The sequence below is a fragment of the Cricetulus griseus genome, chromosome 4 (genome assembly GCF_003668045.3).
Source record: "Cricetulus griseus strain 17A/GY chromosome 4, alternate assembly CriGri-PICRH-1.0, whole genome shotgun sequence".
NCBI classification, from domain to species: Eukaryota; Metazoa; Chordata; class Mammalia; order Rodentia; family Cricetidae; genus Cricetulus; species Cricetulus griseus.
This window is the reverse complement of record NC_048597.1, coordinates 230,400,686-230,421,260: the sequence shown is the minus strand read 5'-3', so window position 1 is coordinate 230,421,260 and position 20,575 is coordinate 230,400,686. Positions and strand designations below refer to the sequence as shown.

The 20,575-nt window shown below is 44.2% G+C and overlaps 1 protein-coding gene across 2 annotated transcripts in view; it reads right to left on the bottom strand.

Annotated features, from left to right (window-relative positions):
• Limd1 (LIM domains containing 1) overlaps positions 1-20,575 on the bottom strand; it is a 53,733-nt gene that overhangs the window by 22,322 nt on the left and 10,836 nt on the right. Inside the window, exon 2 of one of the 2 annotated variants that reach the window (XM_027415518.2) lies at positions 5,386-5,487. The exons of the other annotated variant lie outside the window; for it this stretch is intronic. Within the exon in view, the coding sequence (XP_027271319.1) occupies positions 5,386-5,487 (102 nt within the window). The remainder of the gene's footprint in view (positions 1-5,385; positions 5,488-20,575) is intronic. 2 annotated transcript variants of the gene reach the window in all.

The following is a 20,575-nucleotide window of genomic DNA, read 5'->3' as shown; positions in this document are numbered from 1 at the left end:
AAGAGTATGAACTGTGGGTATATTTTGGTCACAACTCTAAAAGTATGCAAATCTGGATAAAAATTGGAGGGGAAACACCAAAGTGAAAACAGATGCGCTGCAAGGCTAAAGCATCAGGCTGCTTCTGTCTCTAAATTATTCTCTGTGGTTTCCACGTGGTTCTCATATCTAAATATGAACTAAACACAGTTACTCATCAAGGGGTGGGTGAATGCGCAAACCTGTGCATGAGAACCTGCCATCATGCCCATATCTAGAAAGACAAAAGTCTGCCTGAGTCTTGGTGGAACACCTTGTACGTTAGCTTCGGAAACACTAAATAGGTGAGAGGGAGCCTCGGCCAGCCTCTCACTTCTACAGAGATATGAGACCTTCTGACCAATGCTCAGAATAAAGTGTGCACACCGAGACCACAGAGCAAGATTGACATATTCTTTTCAGTTGTCATTTTGTCTTAGTCTGTTTTCTATGCTATTAATTGAATACCACAGTCTGGATAATTTATGAAGAAAAAAGTCTATTCAGCTCACAGTTCTAAATGTCCCAAATGGAAAGGCCACATTTAATGAAGGTTTTCTTGCTAAAGGGGCTTTGCTGAGGTTAAAGGTAGCACAAGGCATTTCAGAATGATAGAGGTCTGTCCTCTTGTTATAAAGTGATAGGGGAGCTCCATCCTCACAACCTCAACTAATCCTAATCACCATCCAAGGGCCCCCACCTCCAAGTACTATCAACTATGACTGTGGCCATTGCATGTCAACATGAATTTTGGATGAGCAAGACACTCAAGCCAGAATACAATGTAAGTTATATTCAAAACTTAAAAGAGCCTAGGTCCACCTAACTCCACAAGTATCTGTGTGCTGCCATTTGAAGCAGTCTAAATAGTTCATTAAGGAACAGGTGCTATTCAAACAGCCACAGGAAAAAATGACTGATGCACCTACATAGGACTGATCTGTGTCCCCTAAATTTCTTATGCTTAGACGCCGAGCTCCAAGGTGTCCTACTAGGAGGCAGGCCTTGGGAAATGGAAAGTTAAGAAGGAGGCCAGAGCTCTGAGATGACACAGAGAAGCCCCCTTCTGAGATGACACAGAGAAGCCCCCTTCCATTCCTTCTTCGAGGACTCCAAGATGGACACCTATGAACCAGGAAGCAGGCCCCCTCAAACACTCAATATGCTGGTGCCTGACCTCAGCTTCCCAGCCTCCACTGTGAGCAGTCAATGCGGCTGTTTATCAGCCACTTGGTCCACGGTGCTTTGTTACAGCAGGCTCCCATAGTCATTAGTAGGCTTCTTCCTACTTACAGCTTTCTTAGTTCAAACAATAACTGCCTGAAATTTTTAAAAAAAGGAAGAAAGGGGAGGGATAATTTCTACTTGGTATTTTTCTTTCCCATGGTAAACAGAGCAAATATTAAGAAACAGTTATTAGTCTCCTTGGGAGAGCACACCAATTGGTTACCCAACAGTAGTCAGTCCTAAAAACAAAAATACAAGCAACCTTATATAGGCTGAAGCAGGTTGTATTTAGGAATAATTTAGGAACACACACTTACACTCGCACATGCATGTAATAGCACATAATGAAAACAATGTGGCCATGAACTTGAAAGAGGGCAAGGGGGGTATATGGAAGGAGGAAAAGGAAGGGATAAATGACATAAATAAATATAAAATGTAAAAGTATATAAAATGATTATATTATAATCTCAAAAATAAAAGGAAAACACTTGGAAGAGCCAAAGTCCCAATATAATTTTTCTTTTGAACATGTTGCCCAGGTTATCCCTGAACACACTATGTAGCTAAGGATGAAGTTGAACTCTTGATCCAAATGCTGGGATTGATTATAGGTGTTCATGTCATGCCTGATTTATGCGCTACTGGGAACTGAAGCCAAGTCATTCCAGGGCATGCTAGGCAAATACTCTGCCTACTGAGCTATATATAGCCCTAGCCCCTCAAAGATAAAGTTTAAAGAGGCCTGGTTACAATGTCCATATAGACAAACCACAAACAGGTCCGATAATTTATCAACTAATGGGAACACTCGTAAGATGCTACTGGGCATCTGGAATGCTGAAGGAAAAGAAAATTGACTAATAGATACAAAACTGGTCAGGCTCCACAGCAATACAAAATACTGCATCTCTAGCAGACACAGCTCACATTGCTGTATGTAAGTCACATGTACAACCTCAGTGTGCAACAGAGCTCAGACATAAGAAAACCCCTGACTCCAGAAACACAGGAAATTCCCTGACTCATCTCAGTGTAACAGAGCCCAGAGACAAGGAAGGCAGGAAGACTCAGAGACCTAACAATCCAGGACATGCAGGAGACTTCCTGACACGTCCTGACTTTTTTTCTATTTTCCCCCTAAAAACTGAACAATGGTGAATGCTCTCAAGCATGTTTTAAGGGAAATTGCAGTAGAATAGAAGTGTGAGGGTAAGAACTTTGGGGCATGGCAGTATAGAGGCAGGTTAACCAGCACTAGCCAGGGAACCTGGGGAAAACCTGCCAGGTTAGACAGTGGTGGTAAGTAGGATCTTCTCCCGGCACCACCTCACACCAGGAAGCTTCTGAAATGAAACACATGGTATTTATGATTAATTTTGGTTATCAACTTGACAAGATATAGAATCACCTAGGATACAAATCTCTTACCACACCAATGAGGGAGTTCCTAGATGAGGTTAACTGAGGTAGGGAGACAAATGTTAGCACCAGAATTCCATGTACTGGGGTCCTGGACTGAACAAAACAGAGAGCTTCCTTCTTATCAGTGTTCCTTTCTCTGCTTCCTGAGTACAGATGCAATGTGACCAGCTGACCCACACACTGCCATCATGGACAAGACTCTACAACTTCATGCCCAGATAAACCTTTCCTTCTAAGAAGCTGCCTTGTCAAGTATCTTGTTACAACAACTAGAAAACCAAATAACAAAGTACTGAATCAGTGCTTTAAATTTAAACTGCATCTTTAAACCTTATAAATTATATCCTTTGAGCACAGATCACACACACACACACACACACACACACACACAGTGGGGGGGGGGGAGAGAAAGAGTCAGCCAGTGTTCTAAGAGTGACTCTTCCCTTAGGAAGCCCACATATGTCAAGTATATTATCCTTCCCCCCCCTCTCTCTCTCTCTCCCTCCCTCCTTCCCTCCCACCCTCTCCCTCCCTCCCCTCTTTTTTGTCTACACCACCTCTCCCTCCCTCTCTCTCTACCATCCTTAAACTTGAAATGTATACTAATCTTCATCTCTATTTAATAAATTCACTAACTTTACTTTGATCCATCTTTAAATTTTTTTTGGTGGTATAGTCAAGGGTCTGACTTTAGCTGAATTCAAGTCCCCAGGGCTATGGCTACAGAGCTGGACTGTGTCTCTCTGCCATCAAAAACATTTTTAAAAATATTTGTTATTATTGTTGTTATTATTTTGTTGTGGACACCATGCAGATTTGTCACTGGAATTGGTTTAATAAAAAGCTGAATGTCTGTAGTCAGGCAGGAGGTATAGATGGAACAAATAAACTAAGGACACTGGGATGAAGAAGGGCGGAATCAGGGGAGACACCAGCAGTCACAGAGGAAGCAGGACACAGAGAAATTGGGGTAATGAGCCACGAGTCATGTGACAGAGGGTAGATAAGAAATATGGGTTAATTTAAAATGTAAGAGTCACCTAGCAACAACCCTGATCTATTGGCCAAGCATTCATAATTAATATTAAGACTCTGAGTGGTTATTTGGGAGCGGGTGGTTGGGACAGGAAAACTCCGCCTACACACACACACACACACACACACACACACACACACACGTGCTTTGCTTGCATACATGTCTGTCTGTGCACTGTGAAGGCAATAGGAAAGCATCAAATCTCCTGAAACTAGAGTTAGAGACAGTTATGAGCTACTCTGTAGTGCTGGTAATCAAACTCAGGTCCCCTGGAAGAGTAGCCGGAGCTCTTAACTCCTGAGCCATCTCACCAGCTCCCCCAATGATATTTTGCCTAACATATTTCATGTATATGTTGTCCATATACTGTTCCTTGCTTTTCCCTAAAACTTATGCTATGATGTTCACATTCTTACATGTAAAAGATGATGACACACCAGTGTCTTGCCACTCTTTACCTTAACAGGGTTCGTTCTCGTTACCAAATTGCTTGGAAATGATGATCAAACACATGGGGTAGATGTAACCACAAAAAAGAATGAGTTGTTAGAAAGGTTCATATGTGAATCAAGACACAGAAATGATAGAAACTGTTCCAGTGAAGAGATGACGTTCTTTCTTCTCTTTTCTCTTCCCTTCTTCCTTCCTCCCTCCCTCTCCCTCTCTGAGACAAGGTTTCTCTGTGTAGTCCTGGATATCCTGGAACTCTGTAGACCAGGCTGGCTGAACTGAGATATACCCACAGCCCCTCGAACCCAACTTCTGAATGCTGGGATTAAAGCCATGCACCACCAGGGCCCAGGTTAAGAGATGACTTTCAGAACAGAAAGGAAAGGCAGGAGAAAGGGACAGGAACTTCTTTTACAAAAATATCTTCTAATCTTCAGCAGAGGCCAGAATCAAACAAATATAACCATGATTCAGTCAGATGTGCAAACATTCTGTCTGACAGACTCCCAGTTACCAGCTGCAATCAGCTCACCCTAGTCAGTGTCTGTTCTTACAACGCACTGGAAATGATGACAGCCTCAGGTGCATTGAAGGCCCCAGTGTGTTCATGTGATATATGCACATTCACAGCAACATTCTTCAAATCAACAATGAGGGTCACACTAGGTGCAGTAGCTGACTAACGGCCCGCTAGCTGGGTGGCTCCCTAAGTTGGGGAGATAACTGACATGGCCCTGGGCATCTCTTTCTTCTATTCATGAGGCGGCCACTGTACATTACAATCGTAGTAATTTTTTTTCTTTTTTTTTTGGTTTTTCGAGACAGGGTTTCTCTGTGTAGCTTTGGAGCCTATCCTGGCACTGGCTCTGGAGACCAGGCTGGCCTCGAACTCACAGAGCTCCGCCTGCCTCTGCCTCCTGAGTGCTGGGATTAAAGGTGTGCGCCACCAACGCCCGGCACAAACCTAGTATTATTAAGGATGAGTACGAAACCAACCAACTTACCATCACCATCTTAAACACTTAAGAGATAAGACACTTTACTTCATTAGCCTTGTATTAGGGGTTGAGAATACTTGCTCTAAAGGGTACTGTCCAGTTGGAGCGTGACTCTATGATGGAGCAACTGCCTAGTATGTGTAGGAAGCTCTGGGTTCCATCCCCACAATCTCACCTCCCCCCACTCTCTCTCCAGTGTTCTTCTTTCCACCCCCACTGCTGCACACTTACTGCAGGCTGCACAGGTGAAGCATGCATCGTGGTAGAGGTCCCCCATGGCCTGACAGGCCTGGCCAGCTCCAAACACCCCTTTGCTGCATTTCACACAGGCTCCTACAAGGAAAAAGACAACACCAAGTCAGGGGAGAACTTGGATTACAAAGTCATGAAAAAGCCAATGAACAAAACAGAATAGCTCCCCTTACCACAACACCACATCCATGGATTTCTCAGTGCTCAGTCCTTACAAATACAGAAAACAGCCACCATCAACACCCTCCACAAACATACATACACACACACTGTCACACACCAGCCCAAAGCTTTCAAAGGCTCCCACCAGTCAGAAAACCAAATCCTAACCAACATAGCTCAGGAAAAAAAAAATCTAACCTCAAAAGTGTTTGAATATGTTTAAGTATATTGAGACAGGTTCTTACTCTGTAGCCCAGCCTGGCCTAGAACTCATTATATAAACCACAATGGCTTCAAACTCCTAACAGTCCTCCTACCCCAGCCTCCTGAGTACTGGGATTAATTACAGGCATGTGTCAGCATGATTGGCTGAAATTTTAATTTAATGTGAATTATATGTATGTGTTTCAGAGCTCTCCCAGCACTCAGCAGATAAACAACTTCTTGTATTATTTCAGAGTTCCTATTTTGATTGATTGATTGATTGATTGATTGAGATAAAGCTTTCTATGTATCTGTGGCTATTCTGGAATTCGCTATGTATACCAGGCTGACCTTGAACTCTCAGAAATCCACTTGCCTCTGCCTCAGAGTCCTGTCTTTTTCTCAAGACAGGGTCTTACTATGTAGCTTTGGCTGTCCTGGAACTCACCATGTAGATGAGGCTAGCCTTGAACTCACAGAAACCAGTCTGCCTTTGCTTTACACATGCTGTGGGATAAAAGGCATGAGATACTATGCCCAGCCAGAGTTCCTATTTTAAATTGACAAACTAATTACTACCAAGAAAGTCTAAGCTACTACACTCTTTATAAAATGTCCCGATACCAACTACTCAAGCAAAGAGAAAACATCACAAACACACAGGTATTACATACTGCATACACCAGCCAGCCTAGTTCCAAGAAGTGAACTTGTCTCATTAAGGCTCAGGGGGCGAAAGGGCCAGAGGCATCAAATCTTGCTCATAAGATTTAGGGCATCTCCAAGGTGACCTTCAGGACCACCAGCCTCCCAGGACTAGCTGGACAGCAGGCCTTCCCCACTCTGTACCCTGCCCCAAAACGTTCTCTTCTAATTCTCCCTTATCAGAGGCTTATTACTTACTACCTCCGGCCTCCTGTCTACCTCTCCTGACTTCATTTCTCTGGGCTGCAAGCATCACCATGTGGACTGCCAGGCACAGACACAAAACAAGGAAGGAAACTCCATGTTCAAACTGTTGTTCATGGAGTAAAGAGCATCCACGCGACGCCACATCAGTAGGACAAATATTTGGTGTGGATGATGAGTGTCAAATGGACAGAAAAGTTCCTCTTGGAGAGAAAAGGTAGGAAACAAACAAACAAACAAACAAACAAACAAAAAACAAGTGGGTTTCGATTCACACTCTGGGAAACATGTGCCTATCACGCAGACCTTCATTTTAAAAGGCCCTACTGTCTCCTCCCCACAAGCCGGGAGGCTGAGACAGGAGTATTGATACAAGTTTGGAGACAGGATGCTGGAGGTGTGAAATATGGAATCTGAGCCTATCTTATCTCTGTGTGGACATTCACACTATGCGTGTGGCACCTCAGGAGAGATGGGGCTCCTTCCTCACACTGACCATCTGTCCTGCTCAGGGTTCAGACCTAAGAACAGCCATGCCCCTGGCCTCCCACTGCCAGCCTGGCCCACCCCATTTTGCCTTGTTGCCCCCACACAAACCCCAAAGGCCGTCTCTCTGACCAAAACTTCAACCACAAGGCCCTTCCCATAAAAATGCACCCTTCTGCAAGTACAGTGCAGCCCTGTGCCCAGTCCTTTTGCCCAGCATTCTAGACAGCATTTGTTCAGCTATAAATACTTCTCTATCAATTGGAGGCAGGCTTTCCAGATACTGCAATGGGATGAGGAAGAAAAGTGACTAGATTCAGCAAACCCTGGAGGAAACTGTTCTCCCACAGTGTGCAAAGGGCCCCCATCTTACCTGGGGTCCTTTATGGGGCCTTACTAAGTGGCCCATGCTGGAGCTCAACAAAAGAGAAAAAGAGCAAGCTGTTGACTCTCCTCTGACTTTACACAATCCTGAGGCCACCAGATTTACACAAACACCCAAAAAGAAATGAATGTCAACAGCTATCACTGAGTCACGAGGAAAATAAGTGAGGCATGGGCTTTTAGGAGACAAGAGGAAAAGGATGCCTTTCCCTGCAAACTCACTGCCCTTTAATCCTGTCTCCAAACTTGTATCAATACTCCTGTCTCAGCCTCCCGGGCGCTGCATAAGAACAGCTTTTGTGAGGTGTGGCATTCAGTGAACTGTCCACATTTGCTACTCCGTGTGTGTGTGTGTGTGTGTGTGTGTGTGTGTGTGTGTGTGTGTGTGTGTACATACCATAGTACACATATGGATGTCAGTGATGAACTTTGGGGAGTCTTTCTCTATTTTCATTGTGTGGGTTCTAGGGATAGAACTTCAGGTCACCAGACTTAGTGGTAAATGCTGTTACTCACTGAGCACCTTGCCAGTCTAATTGTCTGCATTTAAAGTGTGATTTGACACATCTTGATGCTGACAAATGCCTACAGAATCAGCACAATGAAGAAAGCAAACCCATCTGCCACCCCAGTGAGTCCCATGTCCTCCCCACTTTTGTAATCCACTCTCCCTTCCCTGGGCAACCATGCATCTGTTTACTATCATCACAGATTAGTTTGTGTCAAGAGTTTATTTAAGTGGCACCTGGACTGTACCTCTTTATCTGGCTTCTGTCACAGCATAATTATTTTGGGATTTACTCTTGTCCTGGTGGATATCAATAGTTCCTATTGGTTCCTCCTTGTTGCCATGTACTATTCAGGTGTAGGGGGAGACTACACCATACTTGCGCCCACTCATCCAATCATGGAGATATGTTCCCACTTGGGGGCTTTCCCACACTGCTGCTATCAACATTTGGGCAAGCATTTCTGTACGAACCTAGACCTAAACTTCTTTTTCTCTGGAATAAAGCCCTAGAAGTAGAATGCTCAAGTGTCACAGCTGGTATATGGTTAACTTCCTAAGAAACCGTTTCCTTTAAAATAAAATAAACAGGGTCTCATTTAGCCCAGGCAAGCCCCAGACTACACATGTACCCAAGAATGACTTTGAATTTCTACACTTCTTGCTTCCTCTGTCGCCCACATACTGAGATTGCCTATTGATGTTTCCTGGGGATGGAGCCTGGGGCCTCTTAGGACTTCCGGCATGCTAGGCAAGCACTCTATCAACTGAACCACATCCTCAATCCCTGCCCAACTGTTTTCTGAAGAAGGGAGATCATCTGACATTCCACCAGCCTTTTTAGGAGACTTAGTTTCTCCACATACTTGTCAATACTTGGTACAGATAACTTTTAATGCTATCCATTCTAACAGGCGTATGGTGCAACCACATTGTGGCTTCCAGCTGCATTTCTCTAGCAACTACTGCTGTACCTGAGTCCCATGAAAAACTCCTAATGCTTTATCTATTTATTTTCTTTTTTAAATTTTGGGCTGTTTTAGGCCAAAGATCAATCCGGTCTCTGGTGTTCCAGCCTCTGAATGAGCATCCATTAAACATGTGCCAAGCTCTGCACTATTTTTAATATTATTATTAAATATATATTTAAACATATTATTAAGTATGCATTCAATAATAATCTGACACCCAGTTACAATCATCACTTGATAAATGAAGAATGAAGTTCAAAGATGAAGCAGAAAGCTCCGAAGTCAGGCTCACTCAACATCGGTGACTTTTCCGGTCCACTGTACAGGCCTCCTAAGGGCTGAGGAAGTGAGGGGTAAGAAAAGGTTGTATAAGTTTCCTGCAAGATTGAAACTTTTACTATTCTGTAAAGAAACTCCTTAATTAGGAAGATAAACAACTCAAAATATCGTCAGGAAGTTCCTGAAACTGACCAGATTCACCAGGCCCCTCTCCGTCAGAGTAAGCCACAGACACTGTAAAAATACTCTCAAACAAGTCAAGCTAGCTCCAAAGAAGGCTCTTAGACAAGACCAGCTGTCTGGAAGGGTGCCTGGAAGAGGTTTAGACCCACTGAGGCAGCTGAAGAGGGGGCTGCAGGCTTGTGCAGTGTGAGCTCCAGGTTCCCAGCTTTGTGAGCTGTCACCGTGCTGGGGTGGGCTTTGATGATGCAGCTGTCTTTGAGTCATTTCTACTCCTGAGGGTTGCCCCTCACCAATACTCCTATACCATAATGTCTTTTGGGAGACTAAACAATGTCACAGGCTTCCGAGAGACCATGACTCACCAGGAGTAAACAGAAAGTTCTCCCATTAAGGAAACTATTGTTATAATTGCTGATGACATTTTCGGGCTCCACGTTAGTGGTTGTGATGATTTATATTGTCAATATGACAAGACTAGAATCCCCCAGGGGACAAACAGCTGAATGTGTCTATGAGAAGACTAGGTACATTAAGGTGAGAAGCTTCATTCTAACTGTGGACAGCATCATCCTACATATAGGCTGGAGTCCAGATGAATAAAAGGAGAAAGAGACGGCAAGAGAGATGGCTTGGAGGTTAAGAGCACTGACTGTTCTTCTAGAGGTCCTGAGTTCAATTCCCAGGAACCACATGGTGACTCACAACCATTTATAATGAGATATCTGGTGCCCTCTTCTGATGTTCAGGATACATGCAGGCAGAACGCTGTATACATAGTCTTAAAAAAGAAAGGAAGAGAGCTAAGCACCATCACCTCTGCTTCCTGAGTGTGGATGCCATGTGACCCACTGCCTCCATTCCTACTGCTGTGACTCCCCCACCATGATAGACTGTACCCTCTAACCAAGCTAAGAGAAAGAAGCCCCTGCTTCCTTAAATTGTTTCTGTCAGGCATTTGTCGCAGCAGCAACAAGTAAAGACTAATACAACAGCACTGACATATATAGGTCCTTGGAGCTTAACTCTCTTAATACACGCAAAGCTTTCCTGATTGCTTACATGTGCAGAAATTTTTCCTGAAATAATACACACACACACACACACACACACACACACACACACACACACACACATACACGGAATCTCAAAAATACTTAACAGGCTGGAGAGATGGCTCAGCAGTTAGGAGCACTTACTGCTCTTGCAGAGGACCTGGGTTTGGTTCCCAGCACCTACATGGCAGCTCACAACCATCTGTAAATCCAGTTCCAAGGGATCTAACACCTCTCTGACCTCCTTGGACTCCTACATACATGTGGTATACACACAAATACATAAATGCACAACAAACATTTCTTAAATATATAACTGAAAAAAGTTATAGATATGGCTTATAGTAGGATAGTGTCTCAGCCCATGCACTAGTTCCAGGGAGAATAACTGAAAAGAAGTAACACAGTATAACAGATCCAATGCATATTCAACCTAGCCTGGTCTTCACCATTCCTTGTGGAAGCAGTTGCTTCAAGCTGATACTAAGTTATTTTCCCCACTCTCAAAGCCAAAATCCACATTTGGTTTCTGGCCCTACTATGGCCCCTACTCTCTGTAAAGGTGGAAGCTATAGCAAGGATGCAAAGCAGCTTTAGCAAGTTCAGCTAGAATAGGATCCCCACCTCCTCCCTGTCCATCACTGGCTTAAGTGGACCCTAAAAGTTCCCTTGGCCCAGTCCAGGACCAACTTGGATGGAAACGTGTCATGGAAAGGCTTTAAATAAGATGATGCCATTGGGAGACGCTAAGGAAGAGAATCTTGAGCTCAAGGCCAGCCTTGGATGGGCCATACAGTGAGACCATCTCCCAAGCAAGCAAGCAAGCAAGCAAGCAAGCAAAAACAAAACAACAACAAAACAAAAAAAGAAGAAAAAAAAGAAAAGCTCAGAGGTGCCCTCAGTACAGCTCACCAGTCTGACACACCTTGGCTTCTTGGTCACTGAGGAAGAGCAGTCTCTTGGAACTGTACTCTCTGCTCCGACTACTAGATATCACACAGCCATGAACCCTACTGTATGCTAAAAAGGAAATGATGTGAGGGTCATGGCAGCCAGTCAAGGATGCTGTGGTGGTTTGAATAGGAATATAGGTTCATATATTTGAATGTTTGGTCGTTGAGGAGTGATACAAATTGAGGGGAACTAGGAAGTGTGGCCTTGTTGGAGGAAGTGTGTCACTAGGGGTGAGCTTTGAGGTTTCAAATGCTCAAGCCAGGCCCAGTGGCTTTCTCTCTTCCTGTTGCCCGCTGATTGGCGGTTGAATTCTCAGTTATTGGAGATAGCACCATGTCTGCTTGTGTGCCGCCATGCTTCCCATCATGATAATGATGAACTAAACCTCTGAAGTGTAAGCCAGCCCAATTAAATGCTTTCTTCTATAAGAGTTGCTGTGGTCATGGTGTCTTTTCTCAGCAATAGGACATTGACTAAGACAGATGGGATATGAGAATGCTAGACGAGGATACAAAGCCTAGAGTGGATTTTCACAAAACTCTTTCTCAGCTAAAAGCTGTAGCTAGCCTGTGGTCCTGGGCAGCTCTGGGAAGTTCTGGACATCAGCGGGTTCTATAAATGGGCCACACTATTGGATCAAAGCTGGACCAATGATCCTAACAACACTCCATCCCTGCCACACTAAAGGTTATGAAACATCCCTAGAGGCAGCTGGTGTTAGATGTACACCTAACACACTGAGCACATCAGTCACCTCCTCTCAAGGCCAGCTGTTCCAGGGATGTCCAATATCACCCCCAGAGAGTCCAAAATCAAAGTTTACCAGCTGATCCTCTGAACATGGAGACAACACAATATAACATTGCTTGACTCTATGGACGTCCCTGCTTCTACCCTCTCCCATGCACTCAGTCCTTGAGTCAACTGGTGAGGCCATCACTAACCCACAAAGGAAGTACTTAAGGCCACTTGGGGCTACAGCCATTGCACCAGCCTTCCTTCTTCAGATGCCACCAAACACATGGCCTCAAACCCAGCAAAGGCCTCATTTCACTCAGTGAGAAAAGAAGTTTGGGTGGCAACTTCTCAATCACTGTGAACTTGTTCCTTGCTCTCAAGCTACTGGCCTACATGTTTTCCTGCACTCAAAGGAAGAGGGGTTTAAGACACTCCACCGCACTTCTTCCGCTAAGTCTTCTCGTGGCTCACTGCTGGGCAACCCCTTGAACTTCTGCACACACTTTTCTAAGGGAACAAAAGGATAAATCACATTTCTAAAGAGCAATTTGATATATTATTTTCTTTTAAACTTACTCTATGGGACCCAATAATTTCACTGAAAGCTTCCTGAGGAAGAAAGAAATACCAGATGTTCATAAAAGCAATACCAACAAGGCTGGAGAGGTAGCTCAGAGGTTATAGAGCATGCAGTGATCTTGTGTGACCAGAGTTCCATTCCCAGCACCCACATCTGGCCATTCGCAGCTGCCTGTAACTCCTGTGCCAAGGGGATCCATTGCCCTCTTTGGACTCCTGGAGCACTGCACTCACACGTGTGAAGGAGAACCCACCCTCACCCCACACAGCCAGGCTCCCTTCTGGACCTCCACATTAGGCACAAACCACACCAAAACACCTGGGAAGAAAAGTTACAGTGGCTGCTTTATGACTCAGGTGGAAAAACAGCAGTAAATAACCTTGCAGGTGTAATTTTTAAGAAGAAAAAAAAGGGGTGGGAGCCTGGAAGGCTGTATTAGAATGGGCAAGGATTCAGTGGCATATTTTGATTGAACATGTTAATTTCAATTAAAGAAGGGGCTTTTGATTGCTGGACTTTAATACGTTGATAGCTGGACCTTGGTACTTAGCCTCAGGAGGAGGAAGTGGCCAAATAAGGGAATAGACCTTAGTGGCTGGCTTTACCAAATGCAATCTAATAGTTTTTTAGCAAGGAAGACGGAATGGGGGAGAAGGGCAAAGCCTGCCAGAGCCATGCTCGTCACACTTGAGCTGGCTAGAGTCCCTTCTATGTGCATGTACACACACACACACACACACACACACACACACACACACACACACACACACAATTTAAAACAAAATAAGCCTTTAAAAAATTACAGAGACTGCTGGGCAGTGGTGGCACATGCCTTTAATCCCAGCACTTGGGAGGCAGAAGCAGGTAGATCTCTGTGAGTTGAAAGCCAGACTGGTCTCCACAGCGAGTTCCAGGACAGCCGCGCCATGGCTACACAGAAAAACCCTGTCTCAACAACAACAAACCAAAAACCAAGAGAGAGACAGAAGCAGATTCATGGATGCAAATCTGGGTAGGGGTGCACTAACAACAAGCATTGGTCTCTCCCTAAGTTTCTCCTTAGAGCAAAGAATCCTGCTGTTTGGACCCTAGTTTGGACTAGCTTCTGTGCACATGGAGGTCCAAGGTTGATTTTGGAATCATCCACCATCTCTCTTCCACCGTGTTCATTGAGATAAAGTCTCTCATCAAACCCAGAGGTTTGCTAGGCTTGCTCTGGGGCTTCCATCTCCACCTTCCAAAACTGGAATTAAAGGCAGACCACCACCACTCCTACCCAGGATTTATGTGAGTTCTGGAGAACTAAACTCCAATCCTTACACTTGCCTGTGGGACAAATCACTTTAACCACTGAGCCAGCCTCCAATTATGAGACTTTAAGATCAGTTTTATATGTAACCTAGAGTAGAATACAGGGTAAATCATTAAAGCTTTTTTTCTTAGGGAAATTTTGCTTATTAAGTTTGCCCGGCTTAAAACTGGAAAAAGGTAACAAAACAAAAAAAAAACAAATCTGTCAAAGTGCTGGCAACATGGCACAGTGGGTAGCGGCACTTGAAATCTAATAATGGAAGAATGAAGACCTTAGCTCCATCCGCAGAATCCACATAAAAGTGAAAGAAGAGAACCAACTCCACAAACTGTCTTCTGACCTCCACACATACCGGCCACGAGTGCCCCCACATAGGGGAAAGAGGGTGAAGGAAGGGAGAGACAGAGGCAGAATCACTACGTGAAGTGTGTCATCTGGGACTTGATATTGGTAATTTAAAAAACGAGTCAACAAGTCAGGGGTCGTGGCGCACCTTTAATCCCAGCACTCGGAAGGCAGAGGCAGAAGGATCTTTTTGAGTTCGAGGCTGTGAGTTCCAGGACAACTGGCACTGCACAGAGAAGCCCTGTTTGGAAAAACCAAAAAAAAAAAAAAAAAAAAAAAAAAAAAAAAAAAAAGGGAATGAAAGACTCTGTGTTTGCCAGTGCCAGCTATGGAGGGAAAGGGAAAGTAGGACATTTGGCCAACTGTAACAAACAAAACTGACAGAGTTTATGGGTTTGTTATTACTTATTCATACTTTGTGGAAAGACAGATGCATCTATGTTTCTGGCATGGTGTGCTCATAATGCTTACAGAGATGCTGCATGTTTTCCTAAAGACATCTCAGACAAGGATGTTAAAAAACAGCACATGAATTATTTTCGCTTAAGGCAGGCATGTTTGCCGCTCAGTTTAGCTGTGTTAGCACTCCTCCCTTATCTTCAATGTACTTCATAAAGCCACCTTTCAATTATTTGTAAAGGAAATTACTGTTTTACATTTACTTATGTGGAGTCCGAAGGACAACGCACAGAACACAGTGGTCTCCTATCACGCGGGTCTCAGGGATCAAACTTGTGCATCTCTGGGTTTGACAGCAAGCACTTTTACCCTCTGAGCTATCTTGCTGGTCCTATAAAAGGAAATTCTTTAAGAGAAATAAGTAAGCCAGTTCATATATCTTTATTTATTTTCTTAAACTTTACCCAAATGTTAAGCTTTGCTTAATCTCTGAACTGTGTTGTAATTCGATACGTTGAACAATCTAACTTAGAAAGCCTCAGGGCCACACATACAGCCATTGTAAAGACACCTGAGTGTGATTCTCTTTCAAGCAGCTGACACCCATGTTTTGAGAGCATGCACTCTCCTTTATCTACATGTTTCTTTGTCTAAGGCAGTGGTTCTCAAACCTTCCTAATGCTGTGAACCCTTAACACAGTTCCCCGACCACGAAATTATTTTCATTGCTACTTCATAACTGTAATTTTGCTACTGTTATGAATGGTAATGTGAATATCTTATATGCAGGATGTCTGATATGTGACCTCTGTGCAAGGGTCATTCAGCCCCAGAGGGGCTGCAGCCCACAGGTTGAGAACCACTGATTTAAAGATTTGTTATTTTAATTACCTGTGTGGGTATATGGATATATGAGTGTAGGTGCTCCTGGGTTAGAAAAGGACTTACAGGAAGTTGTAAGCCCCTTAATGTGGATGCTAGGAACCAAAGCTAGGTCCTGGGTAAGAGCAAGAAACACTCAAAACTGCTGAGTCACCTCTCCAGTCTAAAACTTTAATAAGCTGCTAGCTTTACTTCACTCTGACTTGTGCTTTCTGTCCAACGATACCTGATCTAATATATAGTATTGATTCATTAGCATTGAACCACATGTAAACACTACATGAATTCATTTGCAGTAAGGTTTAGAACAAGCAAAACTACTACATGGGAGCCAGTAGGATGGCCCATTGAGGTAAAGTACTTGCTGCCTAAGCCTGATGTGATGGTTATTCTTGACTGTCAACTTGACTATATCTGGAATTAACTAAAACCCAAATGGCTGGGCACACCTGTGAGGGAGTTTTTCTTAATTAAATCATTTAAAGTGGAAAGACCCACTTGTAATCCAGCTCTTTGAGGTGGGAAGATACACCTTTAATTTGGTCCACACCTTCTACTTGGCAGCTGATAGGAAAAATATGTGGAAAGAAAGCATGCTCACTTTGCCTACTAGCAAGTGCATTACTTCACTGGCATTATAGCCTACCGACCTGGGAGTTCCAAGACCAGCTGAGACATCCAGCCTCATGGTCTGAACAGCTACTGGATTCATGAACCTTCCATTGGTAGACAGCCATTGTTGGACTAGCTGGACCACAGCCTGTAAGTCACAAATAAATCCCCTTTCTAGATACATAGATGATAGACAGATAGGAGATAGACAGATGACATATTAGAGATAAATGATAGACAGATAGATGATAGATAGATAGATAAATAAATGATGTATTAGAGATAGATGATAGATAGATAGATAGATAGATAATAGACAGACTCATTTTATCAGTTCTGTTCCTCTAGAGAACCCTGATTAATACACCTTCCAACCTGAATTTGATCCCCAGAGCCAGACAGATAGATAGATAGATGATAAATAAATGACAGATAGATAAATGATGTATTAGAGATAGATGATAGATAGATGATATGTTAGAGATAGATGATAGATAGATGATATATTAGAGATAGATGACAGATAGATGATATATTAGAGATAAGATGATAGATGATATATTAGAGATGGATGGATGATAGATAGATAGATAGATAGATAGATAGATAGATAGATAGATTAGAGATAGACAGACAGGCTCATTTTATCAGTTCTATTCCTCTAGAGAACCCTGACTAATACACCTGACAACCTGAATTTGATCCCCCTATGATAGAAAGAGGGAAGCGCATGCTGTAGTACGTGTACTTCCAAATACATAAATAAATAATAACAAAACTGTTAAGTGGGGGCTGGAGAGATGACTCAAGGGTTAGGAGCATGTACTGCTCTTCCAGGACCTAAGGTCAGCTCCCAGCACCCACATCAAGTGGCTCACAACTGCCTGTAGCACCAGGTCCAAGGGAGCCAACACTTCTGGCCTCTGGCCTCCTTGAGCACCTGCACTCATGTGCAGATATCCACATGCAGACACACACATACATGTAATTAAAAGTAATTTTTTAAGATAGTAACCCTTACATGATGCTAAAATTAAAAAAAAAAAACCAGAAGAGTGATTGCCTGTGACTAGGCACTAACTTGGAAGAGGCAAGAGGCAACTTTCTGAGAAACAGAATTGCTCTGTCTTGTTGGGAGTGTGCAAGTATCAAAACATACCAACCTACACATTGTGCTGCATGGAAACAAGTCACTTAAAAACCAGTCACAAATTCGTAGACTCCCGTCCCATGGAAGATGGGTGTGGGGGAGGCTGTGACTGCTAAGGGTGGACAGAGCATATTAGAAGTGAGCTGACACACCAAGTAACGCCCACGGTGGGCCAGGAACGTGAGGGAACTGAAGGTATATGCTTGCCCTGGAGCATCCAATGCGGGCAAAGACCTCCGGAAGCATATCTCCATTTCTCCTTCCCCACCTTTATTTATTTGCTCTGTGGCTATGAACTTGGGCAGAGCTGTCTTTTACACACCACACACACACGCACCTCCAGGAATGGCTCAGACAGAGAACTGCAGTCATGGGCCACAGCAGAAGAGGGGTTGCTGACAGCTCCAGCCAATTCAGTGTCTCACACTGACCTCTGGCTAGCCAACAAGGGGCCTATGTTAAACCCTTGCCACCTGAGAGTACAGCCCCAGCTCTGTCGGGCCTGTGGAAGCTGCGTGGAACAACACCTCCCAGCCTGTGCCCCAATCTAGCTACCTGCCACGTTCCTTCCCCACAAGCTTCTAGGGAGACTTAAGCCTAGGCAAAGATACAGAGCCAGACAACAGGTCACAGGCACACAAGCAGACTGCTTGCCCCAAGCCTCTATTGAGCCAATTCCCAAATCATCCTCTTTTCTGGACAGGAAGTGCTAGCTTTGACATACCTGACTGTGGGAAGAGCAGTCTTAGGTGCTCGGCCTTCACTCATGAAACAGAAGACACCATTTAAAGAACCAGCACAGTATCTCAGCTGTAATCACTACCTGCTCCATCCTGCTCTGTGCAGGCAGCAGCTTCAGACCCCCTATACCTTTTCCCAGGGAACACACCACAAGGAAGCAGCTGAACTCCTCCCATCCTTGCCTCAGGTGGGTGGCAACCCCCAGATCTTTAAGAGTCTGTGTCTCCACACATCAGTTGGCACCATCTTTGAGATGGGATAACTAATGATGGTTTGGTACTTTTGAGAACACAGTAATGCATCTTAAAGAGCAAGAGACCATCCCCCCATCTGCCATAATCTGTCCTGAATGCTTCCAAGAAAGTGAGAAAAGCCAGGTATGAGCTGACATTTGCAAACATGAGCTCACATTACGTTAAAGAATAAAACCAAATGAAACTATTTTGAATAACATTTTGCTTAGCCTGTCATGTTCAGGAGTCTCATTTTAACAGAACATATGTGATCTTATGATGGGGAATGTACTGTGTATGTTTATCTTATTGATTGTTAAGTAAAATACTGTTTGGCCAATGAGACAGCAAGTAGTCGGGCCTAGGAGTCAAAGAGGATTCTGAGAAATGTAGTAGAGAAGTGTGATCCAGGCAGGAAGTGACATAGCAAGGAGACTCATATTTAAGCGAAGGAGAAACAGGAAGGGCCTCTCTTTTCCCCTCTGCTCCTGCTCCAGTGGCACAATGTGATCCACCAGCAAGGATGGACGCCATAAGGCGTCCGATAAGTCAAGTCTTATAAAATATATAGATGTATGATATTTGAGACTGAGCTAGCAGATGAGAAGTCCTAGTCATTGACCAAGCAGCACTGAACCTAATACAAGTTTCTGTGTATTCATTTGGGCCCTGACTCGGGCAGGCGGCTTGCATAAAGCACACACGTGGCTGTGGGGCTCAGGCAGCTTTTGGTGGAAAGATTTATTGTAACAATCTTACAACAGCCTAAATTGACCTTGAACTCTGGTATCTTCCTGCTTCTGTCTCCAAAGTTCTGGAATCAGAGTATGAGCCACCATACCCAGCTCATATAGAAATGCTAACAACTTTTCTTTCTTCCCACCAAATCTTCAAAATCCACCAAATCTCTAACATTTCATGCTTAAAGCACATCTTGGCTCAGACAAGCTACGTTGTGATGTGCTTAACAGCCACAGGTCCCCGGTCTCCCATACTAGAGAGCTCAGACCTACACTAGCCAACTTAGTTTTCACTACAACCAGATGCTCCTTTTGCTTATGGGAAATCAGAGGCACAGAGCAGGCAGACGTAAGGCCCACATGCTAGTGAGACTCTGCATTCCCACAAGCAGCTCCAAGCCTGACTTGGTGCAGTAGGAATGTCTCCTCAGAGAGGACCACATGTGCTGGCCAGCACGTAGCACTGCTTCATTCCAACCTGCATAGGATTTGTCTCTGGGGCTCTTCGGAGCTCTCTAAGGGACCAGGCAATTGAGAACTACCTTACCCCCACTCTGTGTGAGTGCCTAAGCTGCCTGCAGCTTCCTTGACTTCTTCCTTCTCTGTCCAGTTACCCCACATCTTGAGCCACTCTTTCCCCAAGTCCTCAGAAATTACTCTCTGTCACACATCTATTTCTGGATAGCCAACCTATACACATGGTCTCAGGAACCTGGCCTGGACTGTTGGGAGACTTTGTAGGTGATGGGAAGAGAATCTTAGAGTAGCATGGGGTGGAGGCTTCAATTGCTCTCCACTTCACCCGATCTCTGCCTCCTAGTTTCACTGTCAGACTCTTGGGAACACAATACCTCACTATGAGATGTCAACCATCCTAAGGATACTCCAAGGAACTAGAAGTTAGAGAGGTGGCTTCTATTACTTCAGAGAAGTTTCAGCCATCCAGTGAACTGAACCTGGTCCACAGCAGGCCAAAACAAACACAGCACAAACCTTGAAGGGAACCCCACACCACGTGCAATTTCATGGATGTTAGGAAATTTGTCAGGGCACTGGGCACACATGTGTTTCACACCTTCCCTACCAGGCTGCTCCAGTGAGCTTCTCTGAAAGCAGAAGGGGAGAAACTCTGAAGCACACCAACATACAAACTCACTTCTCTTTTCTATGTAATGTACACACACACACACACACACACACACACACACACACACACACACCATCTGAAGATTCTTCCTGAACCACTGCCATTCTCAGAGATGGAAATGTCCTCCTAGTCAACAGCAGGAATATGAAGCTCACAGCCTAGGAAAAGAAACCGGATCAAAACGCCCACGTCATCCAG